Below are 17,944 nucleotides of genomic sequence, written 5' to 3'. Positions count from 1 at the left end.
ACACCGCACTGAATTTCCGGCTTTTCTCTCTAACACCGCTGCGTATTTCTCACAAGTCACACTGTTGGTCCGTGTGTAATCCATATTTTTCTGGCCCCCATAGACTTTCATTTGTGGATTTTTTGCGCAATACGGTGACAAACGCAGCATACTGCAATTTTCTATGGCCGTAGAAGACCGTATAATACGGATCAGTAAAACACGGCTGATAGGAGCTGGGCCATAGAGAAGCATTGTACCGTATGCAATCCGTATTTTATGAACCGCTCATACGTCCGTAAAACTCGCAGGTGTGAGGTCGGCCTAAGGCAAAAATTTTCGATAAAGATATACTTAGGGATTCAGTGTTTATTTCAAATGTAAAGTTACTCAATAGCAATGTATGGGTTTGCCTTGTTGAAAACGCAATTAAAGTTTAACCTCCGCTAATTTATTTTTAAATAGTGAAGTGGAAAGGAAAAATAGATTAAAAACATTCAACTTTAGAAAAAAAACTACCATAGGCATAGGTATGGCAGAATATGGCGCATAAAGACTGAATCCCTAAAAAGATCCTAATGAAACTTGGAAGATAACGTTGTTGTACTAATATGAACTAATTCCAATAAAAAAAACGGAGCTCAAAACCGTTTTTTCCGTTTCCAACCGTGATAACACACTAGGCATAGGTATGGCAGAAAATGGCGCATAACGACTGAATCCCTAAAAAGATCTTAATGAAACTTGGAAGATAACGTCATTGTACTAATATGAACATATTCCAATAAAAAAAACGGAGCTCAAAACCGTTTTTCCGTTTCCAACCGTGATAACACTGTAGGCATAGGTATGGCAGAAAATGGCGCATAACGACTGAATCCCTAAAAAGATCATAATGAAACTTGGAAGATAACGTTGTTGTACTAATTTGAACATATTGCAATAAAAAAAAACGGAGCTTAAAACCGTTTTTTCCGTTTCCAACCGTGATAACACTGTAGGCATAGGTATGGCAGAAAATGGCGCATAACGACTGAATCCCTAAAATGATTTTAATGAAACTTGGAAGATAACGTTGTTGTACTAATATGAACATATTCCAATAAAAAAAACGGAGCTCAAAACCGTTTTTCCGTTTCCAACCATGATAACACTGTAGGCATAGGTATGGCAGAAAATGGCGCATAACGACTGAATCCCTAAAAAGATCATAATGAAACTTGGAAGATAACGTTGTTGTACTAATATGAACTAATTCCAATAAAAAAAACGGAGATCAAAACCGTTTTTCCGTTTCCAACCGTGATAACACACTAGGCATAGGTATGGCAGAAAATGGCGCATAACGACTGAATCCCTAAAAAGATCTTAATGAAACTTGGAAGATAACGTTGTTGTACTAATATGAACATATTCCAATAAAAAAAACGGAGCTCAAAACCGTTTTTTCCGTTTCCAACCGTGATAACACTGTAGGCATAGGTATGGCAGAAAATGGCGCATAACGACTGAATCCCTAAAAAGATCTTAATGAAACTTGGAAGATAACGTTGTTGTACTAATATGAACATATTCCAATAAAAAAAACGGAGCTCAAAACCGTTTTTCCGTTTCCAACCGTGACAACACTGTAGGCATAGGTATGGCAGAAAATGGCGCATAACGACTGAATCCCTAAAATGATCCTAATGAAACTTGGAAGATAACGTTGTTGTACTAATATGAACATATTCCAATAAAAAAAACGGAGCTCAAAACCGTTTTTCCGTTTCCAACCATGATAACACTGTAGGCATAGGTATGGCAGAAAATGGCGCATAACGACTGAATCCCTAAAAAGATCATAATGAAACTTGGAAGATAACGTTGTTGTACTAATATGAACTAATTCCAATAAAAAAAACGGAGCTCAAAACCGTTTTTCCGTTTCCAACCATGATAACACTGTAGGCATAGGTATGGCAGAAAATGGCGCATAACGACTGAATCCCTAAAAAGATCTTAATGAAACTTGGAAGATAACGTTGTTGTACTAATATGAACTAATTCCAATAAAAAAAACGGAGCTCAAAACCGTTTTTCCGTTTCCAACCGTGATAACACACTAGGCATAGGTATGGCAGAAAATGGCGCATAATGACTGAATCCCTAAAAAGATCTTAATGAAACTTGGAAGATAACGTTGTTGTACTAATATGAACCGTTATTCGTAATTCTTACCAAAGTGATGATGGGAGAGCCTGGTGTTGATGCTTGACTTCAGTAAGGTACAGTCACACATAGCGACGCAGCAGCGATATAGACAACGAGCCGATCACTGGAGCGTCGCTGTTTATGTCGCTGTAGAGACGTCAAAGAGAACGATGCAGGAGCGATCCAGTGACGTAACGGCGACTCGCTTATTGTTCTCGCTCCATGTAAAACGTTGCTGGCGTTGTTGCTTTTGATGTCAAACATGACGATACGCGCCGATCTAGCGACCAAATGAAGTTCCGGACTTCTAGCTCCGACCAGCGATGGCACAGCGGGATCCAGATCACTGCTGCGTGTCAAACACAACGAGATCGCTATCCAGGACGCTGCAACGTCACAGATCGCTGTCGTTCTCGTTGCAAAGTTGCTGAGTGTGACGGTACCTTAAGATATGCCCCAGCCAGCATGTCCACTTACTCTGCATTCTGTGGTTGCTGGGTACTGGATGTGTGAGAGGAGGGTTTATAAACTATCTCAAGGTAGACAATATTAGGCTTGGTTCTCATTGCGTCAGGGCAATCCGTTTAGCGCTAAGCACTAGTGGATTGCGCTAACGCAATGTCTTTTTAGGGGTCGCGTTAAATGTCCCCGCTAGCGCTAGCTGCAAGCAGCGTCCGAGGCGCGCCACAAAAGAACGGCACATCGCTAGCGCGTGCCGAAAATGGCACGCACTAGCAATGCGCTTTAACATTGCTGGCAATGGGAGCGTTAACGGACACGTTGCACGGCGTTAATTTCGCCGTGCAACGCTGTTAGCGCTCACCCGAAAACGAAATGAGAACCTAGCCTTAATATTATCTCACTCAAAACATCCCCCTCCCTCTCTCAGTTCAGGTACACAGAGAAGGGCGTTGTAAGGCTATGTGCACACGTTCAGTATTTTTCGCGGTTTTTTTCTATAAAAATGCGATAAAAACGTGAAAAAAACGCTTACATATGGTTCCCAATGATTTCAATGTAATCCGCAAAACTTGTGCAAATGTAGCGATTTTTTTCCGCGAAAAAAAACAAATCGCGGAAAAAAAAGCAACATGTTCATTAATTCTGTGGAATCGCTGATTTCCCGCACACTGTAAAAAATCTACCATAGGTATAGACAAATATGACTAAAAAAATCTACCATAGGCAAAATCTACCATAGGCAAAATCTACCATAGGCAAAATCTACCATAGGCATAGGTATAGACAAATGACACATAGGGTTTTAGTATTTTCCATTTCGGACCCCTGACTAGACCTGGGCGCTCTGCAGCATCGGAGGAGCACAGGTCCCGGATCATAGTCTGCAGAGGTGGTCGGTGACCTGGGTAACAAGCAGTAAACTATACAATTAACAATTCCTCCATTCTTGAGAAGGGAGAGGCTTTTTAACCCGTAAATTGCACAGTTGCTTGTTTCTAGGTCTATGGCTGCACCCCTGGTGGTGGCGAAGCCTGAGGCTCCATTACCTCTCCTGCGGGCTCTCAGCTCTCCCATACTGCGGATCCGACGGAACCTAGGAGTCAAATCTGCCGCCATCCACCTGCTGAGGTGGCCACCTGCCGCCAGCTCGCGTCACGTGACGCTGACTCTGGGAGGCGGGGTCAAACGCTCTGCGTCACGGCGACGTAAGCCTGTTCAGGGCAGCCATCTTTAGTTCTGGCTCGGCCAGCATGTGCTGAGCGCTGTCTTCCCAGCGTTGTGCTGTCTAATAAATGGTGCATTGTCTGCGTGTTACCTGAGTCAGGGACTAACAAATGTTTATATGAAATAAAAGGCCTAAGACAAATGGAGAAGTGGCCGCCAACAGGTGACGTAAGCAAGGAAGAAGCCTTTCTGGTTTCAGACTACGAATATTAGTCCTCGTTATACGTCACTGTCGCAAAAGCAGAGGAGAGTGGCTTGTTTGTTTTCCGGACACCTTGCAGTCACCAGAGCGTCCCCTGCGCTGCAGGACGGCGTGTGGCGCGGAGGACATGTTGTTGTAGCCTCCGAGACAGCGTAGTATCATTGTGACCTACGGGAAAATGGCGGCACAAGTCATGTACAGCTGTAGACATTAGTCCCGACCTCTAGTGACTGGGGGAGGCGGTCAGCTGACAGCAGATGTGGAGCCACCTGAACGAGGAAAGAAGTGGAGCGGCCTGACGGGAGGAGACGTGTGTGGTGATCCCAGCTCCGAGCCGGGGACAGCAGGTACGGGGAGGGATGGGGTGACCCGCCGCCATGTCAGCTCTCCGGCGCTGCCTGTGGTCCCCTGCCAGGAAGCAGCTGCACCCCCAGCCATAGCGGCGGGACCACCGGAGCGGCCTCCTGGGGGGCAGTGGTGGAAGAGCGTCCTCACGTCTCTATTTCCATCCTTTAGAGTTTGGACTGTGAAGAAGTCTTAGGAAGAACCAGCAAAGGAAGAATGCTTCCCAACACACAAGTGTCAGCAGGTTCTGGCCCTGATCAATGGGAAAAAGAGAGATGTAAATGAAATGAAGATTTGGGGTCACAGTGACCCCTCTTGGCCCGCGGAGTAGCATCCGTTCTAGGTACAGTTACACAGGGGTTTTAGGGAGCTCGGCAGGGAGCATTGTCCTAACATCTGGGAGAACTAACCGCAGATCTGTGGATGTAGACAAACCCCTCTGTCTCTACCAGTAACATTATACTTTTCCAGAAAGGTATCCAGTCCCCTATTAAATTTAAGTAACAAATCACTCATTACAACATCATACGGCAGAGAGTTCCATAGTCTCACTGCTCTTACAGTTAATAACCCGCGTCTATTATTATGCTTAAACCTTTTTTCCTCCAAACGCAGAGGATGACCCCTTGTCTGTTGTGAATTCTGTGATCAAGCTCCCTCCTGTGGTCACAAGTGGTACTGCGGCTTCTGAGGTTCCTTCCTCAGATGATGAGGTTAAGTCGTTAGGTGCTGCTCTATTTAACTCCACCTAGTGCTTTGATCCTGGCCTCCAGTCAATGTTCTAGTATTGGTCTTGCTTCCTCCTGGATCGTTCCTGTGGCCTGTCTGCTCAGCATAAGCTAAGTTCTGCTTGTGTTACTTTTGTTGCTATATTTTCTGTCCAGCTTGCTTTTTTGGTTCTGCTTGCTTGCTGGAAGCTCTGAGACGCAGAGGGAGCACCTCCGTACCGTTAGTCGGTGCGGAGGGTCTTTTTGCCCCTCTGCGTGGTTGTTTGTAGGTTTTTGTGTTGACCGCAAAGCTATCTTTCCTATCCTCGGTCTATTCAGTAAGTCGGGCCTCACTTTGCTAAATCTATTTCATCTCTGTGTTTGTATTTTCATCTAACTCACAGTCATTATATGTGGGGGGCTGCCTTTTCCTTTGGGGAATTTCTCTGAGGCAAGGTAGGCTTATTTTTCTATCTTCAGGACTAGCTAGTTTCTCAGGCTGTGCCGAGTTGCATAGGGAGCGTTAGGCGCAATCCAAGGCTACCTTTAGTGTGGTTTGATAAGTTTAGGGATTACGGTCAGCAGAGTTTCCACGTCTCAGAGCTCGTCCTATGTTTTGTGGTTTTTGTCAGGTCACTTGTGTGCTCTGAACTTCAAGGTCCATTGTGGTTCTGAATTACCTATTCATAACAGTACTGGAGGCCCAAAGTACTATGCTTCTCAATAGAGGGGAAAAAAGAAGTTCTGAGACCATTTTTTTTTCTTTGCACTGTGTTTTGCCTTTTTTTTCCCCTAGACATTTGGGTGGTTCAGGACACAGGTGTGGTGATGGACATTAAAGGTCTGTCTTCATGTGTGGATCTTCTCACTGCAAGAGTACAAAATATTCAAGACTTTGTGGCTCAGAATTCTATGTTAGAACCAAGAATTCCTATTCCTGATTTGTTTTCTGGAGATAGAGCTAAATTTCTGAGTTTTAAAAATAATTGCAAACTGTTTCTAGCGTTGAAACCTCGCTCCTCTGGTGACCCAGTTCAACAAGTTAAGATTATTATTTCTTTATTACGTGGCGACCCTCAAGACTGGGCATTTTCCCTTGCGCCAGGAGATTCTGCATTATGTAATATTGATGCGTTTTTTCTGGCGCTCGGATTACTGTACGATGAACCTAATTCAGTGGATCAGGCAGAGAAAAATTTGCTGGCTCTGTGTCAGGGTCAGGATGAGATAGAGATTTATTGTCAGAAGTTTAGGAAGTGGTCTGTGCTCACTCAATGGAATGAATCTGCGCTGGCAGCAATCTTCAGAAAGGGTCTCTCTGAAGCCCTTAAAGATGTCATGGTGGGATTTCCTATGCCTGCTGGTTTGAATGAGTCTATGTCTTTGGCCATTCAGATCGGTCGACGCTTGCGTGAGCGTAAATCTGTGCACCATTTGGCGGTATTACCTGAGCATAAACCTGAGCCTATGCAGTGCGATAGGACTTTGACCAGAGCTGAAAGGCAAGAACACAGACGTCAGAATGGGCTGTGTTTCTACTGTGGTGATTCCACTCATGCTATCTCCGATTGTCCTAAGCGCACTAAGCGGTTCGCTAACTCTGCCACCATTGGTACGGTACAGTCGAAATTTCTTTTGTCCGTTACTTTGATCTGCTCTTTGTCTTCCTATTCTGTCATGGCATTTGTGGATTCAGGCGCTGCCCTGAATTTGATGGACTTAGAGTTTGCTAGGCGCTGTGGGTTTGTCTTGGAGCCCTTGCAGTGTCTTATTCCATTGAGAGGAATTGATGCTACGCCTTTGGCCAAGAATAAGCCTCAGTATTGGACCCAGCTGACTATGTGCATGGCTCCTGCGCACCAGGAGAATATTCGCTTTCTGGTGTTGCAAAATCTGCATGATGTGGTCGTGTTGGGGTTGCCATGGCTACAAGTCCATAACCCAGTATTAGATTGGAAATCAATGTCTGTGTCCAGCTGGGGTTGTCAGGGGGTACATGGTGATGTTCCATTTCTGTCTATTTCATCATCCACCCCTTCTGAGGTCCCAGAGTTCTTGTCTGATTACCGGGATGTATTCGATGAGCCCAAGTCCAATGCCCTACCTCCGCATAGGGATTGTGATTGTGCTATCGAGTTGATTCCTGGTAGTAAGTTTCCTAAGGGTCGACTGTTTAATTTATCTGTACCTGAGCACGCCGCTATGCGGAGTTACGTAAAAGAATCCTTGGAGAAGGGTCATATTCGGCCGTCGTCATCGCCATTGGGAGCAGGGTTCTTTTTTGTGGCCAAGAAGGATGGTTCGCTGAGACCTTGTATTGATTACCGCCTTCTAAATAAAATCACGGTCAAATTTCAGTACCCCTTGCCGCTGCTATCTGATTTGTTTGCTCGGATTAAGGGGGCTAGTTGGTTCACCAAGATAGATCTTCGTGGTGCATATAATCTTGTGCGTATTAAACGGGGCGATGAATGGAAAACTGCATTTAATACGCCCGAAGGCCATTTTGAGTACCTAGTTATGCCATTCGGACTTGCCAGTGCTCCATCAGTATTTCAGTCCTTTATGCATGACATCTTCCGAGAGTACCTGGATAAATTCCTGATTGTATGCTTGGATGATATTTTGGTCTTCTCGGATGATTGGGAGTCTCATGTGAAGCAGGTCAGAATGGTGTTCCAGGTCCTGCGTGCTACTTCTTTGTTTGTGAAGGGATCAAAGTGTCTCTTTGGTGTTCAGAAGGTTTCATTTTTGGGGTTCATTTTTTCCCCTTCTACCATCGAGATGGACCCTGTTAAGGTCCAGGCCATTTATGATTGGACTCAGCCGACATCTCTGAAGAGTCTGCAAAAGTTCCTTGGCTTTGCTAATTTTTATCGTCGCTTCATCTGTAATTTTTCTAGTATTGCTAAACCATTGACCGATTTGACCAAGAAGGGTGCTGATGTGGTCAATTGGTCTTCTGCTGCTGTGGAAGCTTTTCAAGAGTTTAAGCCTCGTTTCATTGGCCCGTATAGGATTTCTGAGGTTCTTAATCCTGTGTCTTTTCGTTTGACCCTTCCAGATTCTTTTTCCATCCATAACGTATTCCATAGGTCATTGTTGCGGAGATACGTGGCGCCTGTGGTTCCATCTGTTGATCCTCCTGCCCCGGTTTTGGTGGAGGGGGAGTTGGAGTATATAGTGGAGAAGATTTTGGATTCTCGTGTTTCGAGACGGAAACTCCAGTATCTGGTTAAGTGGAAGGGTTATGGTCAGGAAGATAATTCCTGGGTCTTTGCCTCTGATGTCCATGCTGCTGATCTTGTTCGTGCCTTTCATATGGCTCATCCTGGTCGGCCTGGGGGCTCTGGTGAGGGTTCGGTGACCCCTCCTCAAGGGGGGGGGTACTGTTGTGAATTCTGTGATCAAGCTCCCTCCTGTGGTCACGAGTGGTACTGCGGCTTCTGAGGTTCCTTCCTCAGGTGATGAGGTTAAGTCGTTAGGTGCTGCTCTATTTAACTCCACCTAGTGCTTTGATCCTGGCCTCCAGTCAATGTTCTAGTATTGGTCTTGCTTCCTCCTGGATCGTTCCTGTGGCCTGTCTGCTCAGCATAAGCTAAGTTCTGCTTGTGTTACTTTTGTTGCTATATTTTCTGTCCAGCTTGCTTTTTTGGTTCTGCTTGCTTGCTGGAAGCTCTGAGACGCAGAGGGAGCACCTCCGTACCGTTAGTCGGTGCGGAGGGTCTTTTTGCCCCTCTGCGTGGTTGTTTGTAGGTTTTTGTGTTGACCGCAAAGCTATCTTTCCTATCCTCGGTCTATTCAGTAAGTCGGGCCTCACTTTGCTAAATCTATTTCATCTCTGTGTTTGTATTTTCATCTTACTCACAGTCATTATATGTGGGGGGGCTGCCTTTTCCTTTGGGGAATTTCTCTGAGGCAAGGTAGGCTTATTTTTCTATCTTCAGGACTAGCTAGTTTCTCAGGCTGTGCCGAGTTGCATAGGGAGCGTTAGGCGCAATCCACGGCTATCTCTAGTGTGGTTTGATAAGTTTAGGGATTGCGGTCAGCAGAGTTTCCACGTCTCAGAGCTCGTCCTATGTTTTGTGGTTTTTGTCAGGTCACTTGTGTGCTCTGAACTTCAAGGTCCATTGTGGTTCTGAATTACCTATTCATAACACTTGTCCCTGTTTCAGGTCTATGATTAAAAAGATCATCAGAAAGGTCTTTGTACTGTCCCCTCATATATTTATACATTAAAATAAGATCACCCCTTAGTCTTCGTTTTTCCAAACTAAATAGCCCCAAGTCTAATAACCTATCTTGGTATTGCAGACCCCCCAGTACTTTAATAACCTTGGTCGCTCTTCTCTGCACCCGCTCCAGTTCAGCTATGTCTTTCTTAAACACCGGAGACCAGAACTGTGCACAGTATTCTAAGTGTCGTCGAACTAGTGACTTGTATAGAGGTACAATTATATTCTCCTCATGAGCATCTATGCCTCTTTTAATGCATCCCATTATTTTATTTGCCTTTGTAGCAGCTGCCTGACACTGGCCACTGAATATGAGTTTGTCATCCACCCATACACCCAGGTCTTTTTCATTGACGGTTTTGCCCATAGTTTTAGAATTAAGCGCATAGTTATACATCTTATTACTTCTACCCAAATGCATGACCTTACATTTATCCCCATTAAAGCTCATTTGCCATTTATCAGCCCAAGCTTCTAGTTTACTTGCGCTCACTGGCTCATGTGGGTTCCTTTTGCTGTAATCGTGATAGGTTAATAATAGTGATGAGCGATGAGGTGTTATCTGAGCATACTCTGGTGCTGACAGAGTGTCTTCGACATGCTCAAATAACATGCTCGAGTCCCCGTGGTTGCATGTCTCACGGCGGTTCTACAGCTGCAGCACATGCATGGATTGCCTAACAAACAGACAATCTCTGCATGTGTTGTCGCTGTCGAGTCACGGGGACTTGAACATATTTTTCGAGCTTGCGGAAGATACTCTATTAGCACCTGAGCATGCTCAGATAACACCTTATCCGAGCACATTTTTTCATCACTAATTACCATGACACTTAGGGGCATGCTGAAGGCCCCACTGCTGCCATCTTGCTACTCCTGAGAAAACCAACCTCAGGCTGAGCTTCATAGGAATTACTGGCTCACCCCATATAATGCAATATTATGGTATTGCAGTATATAGAACAAGCATTAAAGGATTTCACATTCAAGTCGCCTAAGGGTACTGAAAAAGATTTAAAAAAAAAAAAGTTAAATACTAGATGGTGGCCCGATTCTAACGCATCGGGTATTCTAGAATATGTATGTACTATATGGCACAGCCCACATACTATATTGCAAGCCCACGTAGTATATAGCACAGCCCACGCAGTATTTAACACAGCCCACGTAGTATATTGCACAGCCCACATAGTATGTAGCACAGCGACGTACTATATAACACTGGCCATGCGGTATATAACACAGCCCACGCAGTATATAGGCACCATACGCCTGTTTTAAAAAAAACAATTAAAATAAAAAATAGTCATATACTCACCCTCCGGCGGCCCCCGGAACCAGCCCAGGCCTTCACCGATGCTCGTCGTGACCCTTCGTTCCCAGTAATGCCTTGCGGCAAAAACACGTGATGATGTAGCTGTCTCGCAAGTCATGTCCGGTCATTGCCGCAATGCATTCTTGGGACCGGAGGGTCGCGACAAACATCGGTAAAGACTGGCGCGGAAGGTGAGAATATAATGTTTTTTTTAATTATTTTTAACATTATATGTTTTTACCATTGATGATGCATAGGCAGCATCAATAGTAAAAAGTTGTGCACAGTTACACGTTTAATGGCAGCGTTAACATATATATATATATATATATATATATATATATATATATATATATATATATTTACATATCTTGTATTACCACCATTTCCCCCATTAAATATAAAGAAATAAAAAAAACATATTTGGTGTCTCTGCATCTGTAAAAGTTTGGTCTATCAAGATATAAAATTAAGTAATCCGCTCAGGGTAAACGCTATTAAGAGAAAAAAATAATCAAAATGTCCAAATTGTGTGTTTTTTGTTTTTTTTTAGGGTGGGGGGTCACCAGATCTCCTTGCTCAGAAGAGGCAATTTGCATATTATATTTCCCAGAGGAGCATTGCACGGTGAATAAGCCTCCTTACCATGACAAACCAGAGATGGTATGTCACTCTCCATAAGGAGAAACCAGTCCAGAGCCTCTCACCTAGCCAAATTAGTTCTCATGCTTCGCACTGACGAGGGCCAACAGCCCGAAACACCATGTCTGCGAATTGAGATACTAATTTGGCTTTTATCCTAAGTCATATTGCACGACTCGTTTAAAGGGTTGATTGTGACTTGTAGGATCGCTACTTCCAACAGGTGGCGCTATAGAGTTCAAGTCCTCTTTTTCTTTTTCTCAGAAGAGGCAATTTGCATGAAATATAATAAAAAGCCATCCAAACGTTTATATGTTCATAGGGATCAATAAAACCGTCAGCTAGCCACACACATCACTGGTACGCACACAGGTCCATTGAAGGAAAATTAAAAAACATTACAAAAACCTTTACTCTATATATAGCGGTATCTCAGTTGTGTCTAGTTCAGTTATAGTCACCCATATTGACGTGATTATGGTAAGAGGCTTCTCCCAGCCAACTAAATGTATTGTCAGCGTACGTGTCACAGTGGGCCGCACAACCGGAAATGAGAACCAATGGTGGAGATGTACTCAACCATACCGTGAATCTCCTAAGCTACCCAGATGCTTTTTAGGCGTTATACAATAGTTCCTGTCTGACCATTTCTATGTGATACCCTTGATTGTATTATATGCATCGTATTTCAGGCATACCATCTGACTATATAGGAGTTTTTCAACATACCCGTTTTTATTTGCTTTATAGGCTACAAGTGACCGACCCCCTTCTTCTGCCTTATACTATTCTTTGTGCAGTTCTTTTCATTCTCTTCACTGTGTATTTTAACAGGGTTAATGTGTATTGATTACAAGGGGGTTATTTTCTTTCCCGTTTTTAATTGTTTTTAGCATGATTTTGTTGGTATCAATAGAAAGGAATGTTTTTGATGGATTAAATCTCTCTTAAATTTGTTATATTATATGGGATATTATAGTGCATTTGAACATCATTCTTCTTTTTGTTCTCTCATCTTTAATTTTAGAGATCATTTTATCTTCACCTTGCTTAACTGTTCACAATACCAGTAATTTTGACCAGGGGTGCTCTAACTTTTACATGGCACTGTATTTTGCTTCAATAATAGATTCTCATGATTAGCACATCTCCACAAGAAAGGTATCATTTTTATTGAGGGACAATAACCTACACACACTGCTGTGGAGGCAGTATAAACTGGACCGACTCCTAAAGTGTATAATAAATTGGGTTCGGTAGTTCAGTGCAGGACGTGCTGTAAAGGCTTCATAAGCCTTTGGGAAAGTTATGAAATGCCCTATAAATGTCTGTTCTGTTCCTGATCAAAGGATCTCTGCAGTTGGTTGAGATGAATCTGTGCTGCACTTTATGTACATGCTCAGTAGTGAAGCTCATCCTCTACAGATCAGAGGAGCAAGGCACTGGGAAGGAATGCCTGCACTCATCTCAGAACTTTTGGAGTGAACAGGAATTTGTTTTATTTTATGTTCTATCTAATTAGCTTGATTATTGCATCATAATGGTCACTATCATTAATAAATGTATCACTTAACAAGCCATGTATGAAGGAGTTGGAGATTTGGCTTACTGACTCCATAGCCCTGCACTACCGTAGCACTGCTTCCATTTGTTACACAGAAACACTATAGGGGGAAAAAAAGCGCCAATAGGGTCTATCCGAAGGTAGTTTCAAATTAATATTTAGTTTGCACTCACCCGATATTCTACAATGTTAGAGCATATAGAACTCATCAGAGTCGACAGCTGCCGCAGATCCACAGGTCAGACCACTGACCGATTCGTAGTATCAAATTGGAAAAAACGTGGATATTACCCGCGCTGCTGTAATAATGACAATCCAGTTATGACCAGGTATAATGACGACCTCAGGTATGCACCTCCTGAGGAAGATGTCTGATTGACTTCGAAACGCGTTGATAAAAGGTGGTTTTATTGTCTCAACGCGTTTCAAAGTCAATCAGACTTCTTCCTCAGGAGGTGCATACCTGAGGTCGTCATTATACCTGGTCATAACTGGATCGTCATTACAGCAGCGCGGGTAATATCCACGTTTTTTCCAATTTGATACTACTTCCATTTGTTAAAAGCTGATGACAGGTTCCCTTTCAGGGTGATGTTTACTTGAATAGTCCCTTCCCGACATATGGTTTTCTTTTTAGAATTGTGTCCTCATAGGATGCAAAGCAGAAGCAGATATCTTACATTTACAAAGCTCACAGTTTGTTTGCACTGTCTAAATTATTCATTGGTACAAAAAAAAAAGCGGTAGACACTGACAACCTTGTTCTCAAGCACTTGATCATTTCTTTCAGATCTCATCTTCAATTCTCCTTGCTTTTTCACTGAATGCTACTTTTCTTTCCCAATATGTACAAGGTCAAGCAAGAAAACCAAAATGGAGTCCATGTTGAACAAGCTGAAAAGTACAGTCACAAAGGTGACTGCTGATGTTACAAGCGCTGTAATGGGAAACCCTGTCACCAGGGAGTTTGACGTGGGGAAGCATATAGCCAGCGGCGGCAATGGTCTAGCCTGGAAAATCTTCAATGGGACGAAAAAATCTACTAAACAGGTACCGGTAGATATTCAAGGATTGCTAGTAGAAAAGGTTGGACAAGTCTTAGGAGCAAGATAGTCAGTTCGCTCTCAGAATATGCCATAAAGTAATATCAGTGATTTAGTGATCCGATTGTAACCTAGCCTCGATGATGGACCAGCCTTTATATATAACACTTCTCATCTAAACATTCACATTTTGTCACAATTAGTGATGAGCGAATATATGGTACTCGTTACTCAAGATTTCTCGAGCACGCTCGGGTGTCCTCCGAGTATTTTTTTTAGTCCTTGGAGATTTAGTTTTCATCACCGTGGCTGAATGATTTAAATCTGTTAGCCAGCATAAGTACATGTGGGGATTCCCTAGCAACCAGGCAACCCCCACATGTACTTATGCTGGCTAACAGATTTAAATCATTCAGCCGCGGTGATGAAAACTAAATCTCCGAGCACTAAAAAATACTTGGAGGACCCCTGAGCATGCTCGAGAAATCTCAAGTAACGAGTATATTCGCTCATCACTAGTCACAATCTCTTAACCTACCGCATTTCATTGTAGATAGATTAGTATGATAGTGGAACAACCAAGCACATATGGCCGTAAGCTCTCAAGCTTTTCATTTGCATAACACAATGTATTAACAAGCAATAATAATTTTACACTCAATAAGCGAGTGGTTGTTGGCCCATTAAGTTGTTAAATCCGTTTAAATTACTCGTCTATCATCATTATGAGTCATTAGCGTTAGAATTTGTGAAGTTATCTATTTGTCTGAATAGACCAAAAGGCATCTGTGGATAAGCCATGAATGCGAATACCCTTTTAAAGACTAAAGGGTTTCTGTCTTCTTCCTTCTTCTGGAGCTCACCGCTCCTCGTCCCATCCACTTCCTGCTTGCTCTGAGGGTGGGCGTAGATTCCTGAGTGATGGTGCGCTCTCCGATGCTGTTATATGATGCAATTTTGACGCTGGATTATCAGAAGCCTTTTGGGGATGAAATTGTTCTGCATCAGGAGCATACATTATGTTCCAGCGATCCTGGCCAGCATTGATGCAGTGCTTACAAGATCTCTATGAAAGAGTTTGTAAGCACTGCGCTTGTTCAGTTGTATAAACTATTAATGTACTTTAACCTGCAGCTTTATTTTATCAGGTTACGACGGCACAGTAGTCCTTTTCCTGAGATTCTTATGTTTCTGACAGTAATCCTGCACATTTCGGCAGGTAAATAGGACAGTATTCCTCTTGACTCTCTGCTGTTTGCTCTTACTTCACCACACAAACACTCGTCCTCACTAGACCAGCAATATGTAAATTCCCTGGGATTAGTGCAGTTGTCATCCACGTTTACATTCCCTTTGGAATAAAATAATAATAATAATTTTATTTATATAGCGCCAACATATTCCGCAGCGCTTTAAGAACATATTGTATTACGAGCTAATGTATATAGCTCAGGCAAAAATTAAGGAACCACTGCAAAATTTTCAGTTTGTCTGATTGTTCTCTTTATAGGTATATTTTTGAGTAAAATGTACATTGTTTTATTCTATAAACTACTTAAAACATGTCTCCGAAATTTAAAGCTAAAAATTTTGTATTTGCAACGAATGAGAAATCGACAAAATAATAAAATAGAAACCGTGCTTTCAGACCTCAAATAATACAAAGAAAACAAGTTCTTATTCATGTAGAAACAACAATACTGATGTTTTAACTTAGGAAGAGTTCAGAAATCAATATTTTGTGGAATAGCCATGATTTTTAGTCACAGCTTTCATGCGTCTTGGCACGCTTTCCACCAGTCTTTCACACTGCTTTTGGGTGACCTCGTGTCACTCCTGGCACAAAAATGTAAGCAGTTCTTTGTTTGATGGCTTGTGACTATCCATCTTCCTCTTGATTACATTCCAGAGGTTTTCAATGGGGTTCAAGTCTGGAGATTGGGCTGGCCATGACAGGGATTTGATGTGGTGGTCCTTCAACCACACCTAGCTGTGTGGCATGGTGAATTGTCCTGCTGGAAAAACCAGTCCTCAGAGTTGGAGAACATTGCTTGAGCAGAAGGAATCAACTGTTTTTCCAGGATAACCTTGTATGCGGCTTGATTCATACGTCCTTTGCAAAGATTAACCTGCCCAATTCCAGCCTTGCTGAAGCATCTCCAGATCATCACTAATCCTCCACCAAATTTCACAGTGGGTGCAAGACACTGTGGCTTGTACGCCTCCCTAGGTCTCCCTCTAACCATTAGACGACCAGGTGTTGGGCAAAGCTGAAAATTAGACTCATCAGAGAAGATTACCTTACTCCAGTCCTCTATGGTCCAATCCTTATGGTCATGGGCAAACTTCAGCCTGGCTCTCCTTTGCTTCTCTTTGATGAAAGGATTTTTTCTAGCTTTACATGACATGAGTCCTGCCTCTAGGAACCTGTTACGAACTGTTCTTGCCGTGCACTTCACCCCAGCTGCCATTTGCCATTCCTTTTGTAGGTCACTTGATGTCATCCTGCGGTTGCTGAGTGATATTTGAATAAGATGACGGTCATCCCAGTCAGTGAAGAGTCGCTTTTGCCCTCTGCCGGTCTGTAGCTTTGTTGTCCCCAATGTCTGCTGCTTGACCTTGTTGTAATCGACTTCCGTCTTAGAAATTTTAAGGATGGAGGCAACATGACGCTCACTGTATCCCTCTGCTAATAAAGCCCGAATTGAGCCCTTCGTTTCCTCACTCAAGACTTTTCTTTTCAACTCATTTGACATGGTTAAAAGTATTTTTTCATTCCTATTCATTTTGGGCTATTCCTAGCACTTGTTTTGCCATCCAGCTTGTCTTATTGCAAGAGGATTGTGAACACTTCAGCAGTGTTTTTTATACTTTCCTTCATTAAATAAGATTTGGTTCAGGTGATCAGAAGCACATTAAGTAGAATGAAGTGTCCTCTGGTTGGAATTCAACTGACATTGGAATGGAATGGATGTCAGACATGTAGAGAAGCGGATTTTTAGCAAACTGTGTAGTGGTCTCTTACTTTTTGCCAGAGCTGTATGTAGGCTGGGGTTCAGGAGAGTCACCCAGCTAGCACTACTGTAACTAAGGCTCCTGTTGACACAGAAACTAATGCCGGAAGCATTTTAGGCTCCAGATATGTGTGCATCATATATAAAGATAACTGCACTTTTTGAAGAGTACAGTAATGTTTGCCTCTGCCTTTGGGCAAAGCAGGATTATTCCTTAGTGCACAAGTGGGTATAAGAGTGGCATCTAATGTTATGGAAATATGGTTTGGATAAATCTCACTGTGCATGCTGCGGCCGTTCCCAATAAGACTGAGTATTTTAAGCGCTCATCAAGAATGAGACTGTACACCATGGGGACAGAATAACGTTCCACCAATACTGATGGTTTATTGTACATACATGGTTTAAAATTGCACAGAGAAAGGGGTGGTTAGGGAGGTTAGTTAATTACCATATTGTCACGTTCCTCTGTTATTGATTTATCTAAATATATATGAAATATTGTGATTAATGCACATATGAATGCTGATTAAGCAACTAAAGTGTAATTGTCTGCTTTTTCAACATCTAGGACAAAGTTGAGACATCTGATCATCACTTAGTACATCTGGTGCTGTTCCGCTTTTGCCTGGAAAGCCCCAGTCAGTCCGTCTGGCTTATATCAGTTTGTCAGCCATTTTAAGCAGTTGATTATAGTGTATATATTAGCTATGAGTATATATGAGTTTATATGCAAGTGAGCTCTATATGAAATATATATATTCCATCACAATCCCCCCTTAGACATCACTTTCCCTAATCCTAACCTCCTGTCCTAAAACCAAAAACGCTGCAACTCTTGTGCGGCCAGTGAGATGATGCATGCCTAGCGCATACACCCCACTCCGTACAGACTTTCGCAAATGGGCGGTCAGGAGATCTGTCCCTAACGTGGGTTCGATGCAATCATAGTCTCATATTCAGTAGCATGCTCAGTCAATGACTGTGTATAATTTATCAGGTAGGTCATCTATCCGATC

General features: G+C 42.8%; 2 protein-coding genes across 2 annotated transcripts in view; one reads left to right on the top strand and one right to left on the bottom strand.

Moving 5' to 3' along the window:
- DEPDC4 (DEP domain containing 4) overlaps window positions 1-3,803 on the bottom strand; it is a 62,671-nt gene extending 58,868 nt beyond the window's left edge. Inside the window, exon 1 of the mRNA XM_069762006.1 lies at window positions 3,681-3,803. Coding sequence (XP_069618107.1) covers window positions 3,681-3,750 — 70 coding nt within the window. The 5' untranslated portion in view covers window positions 3,751-3,803. The remainder of the gene's footprint in view (window positions 1-3,680) is intronic.
- Window positions 3,804-4,301: 498 nt separating this feature from the next.
- Window positions 4,302-17,944, top strand: part of SCYL2 (SCY1 like pseudokinase 2) — an 84,793-nt gene continuing 71,150 nt past the window's right edge. Inside the window, exons 1-2 of the mRNA XM_069764307.1 lie at window positions 4,302-4,407; window positions 13,723-13,918. Of these exons, the coding sequence (XP_069620408.1) occupies window positions 13,742-13,918 (177 nt within the window). The 5' untranslated portion in view covers window positions 4,302-4,407; window positions 13,723-13,741. The remainder of the gene's footprint in view (window positions 4,408-13,722; window positions 13,919-17,944) is intronic.

This window comes from Ranitomeya imitator, chromosome 4 (genome assembly GCF_032444005.1).
Source record: "Ranitomeya imitator isolate aRanImi1 chromosome 4, aRanImi1.pri, whole genome shotgun sequence".
NCBI classification, from domain to species: domain Eukaryota; kingdom Metazoa; phylum Chordata; class Amphibia; order Anura; family Dendrobatidae; genus Ranitomeya; species Ranitomeya imitator.
This window is presented reverse-complemented; position numbering and strand designations above follow the sequence as displayed.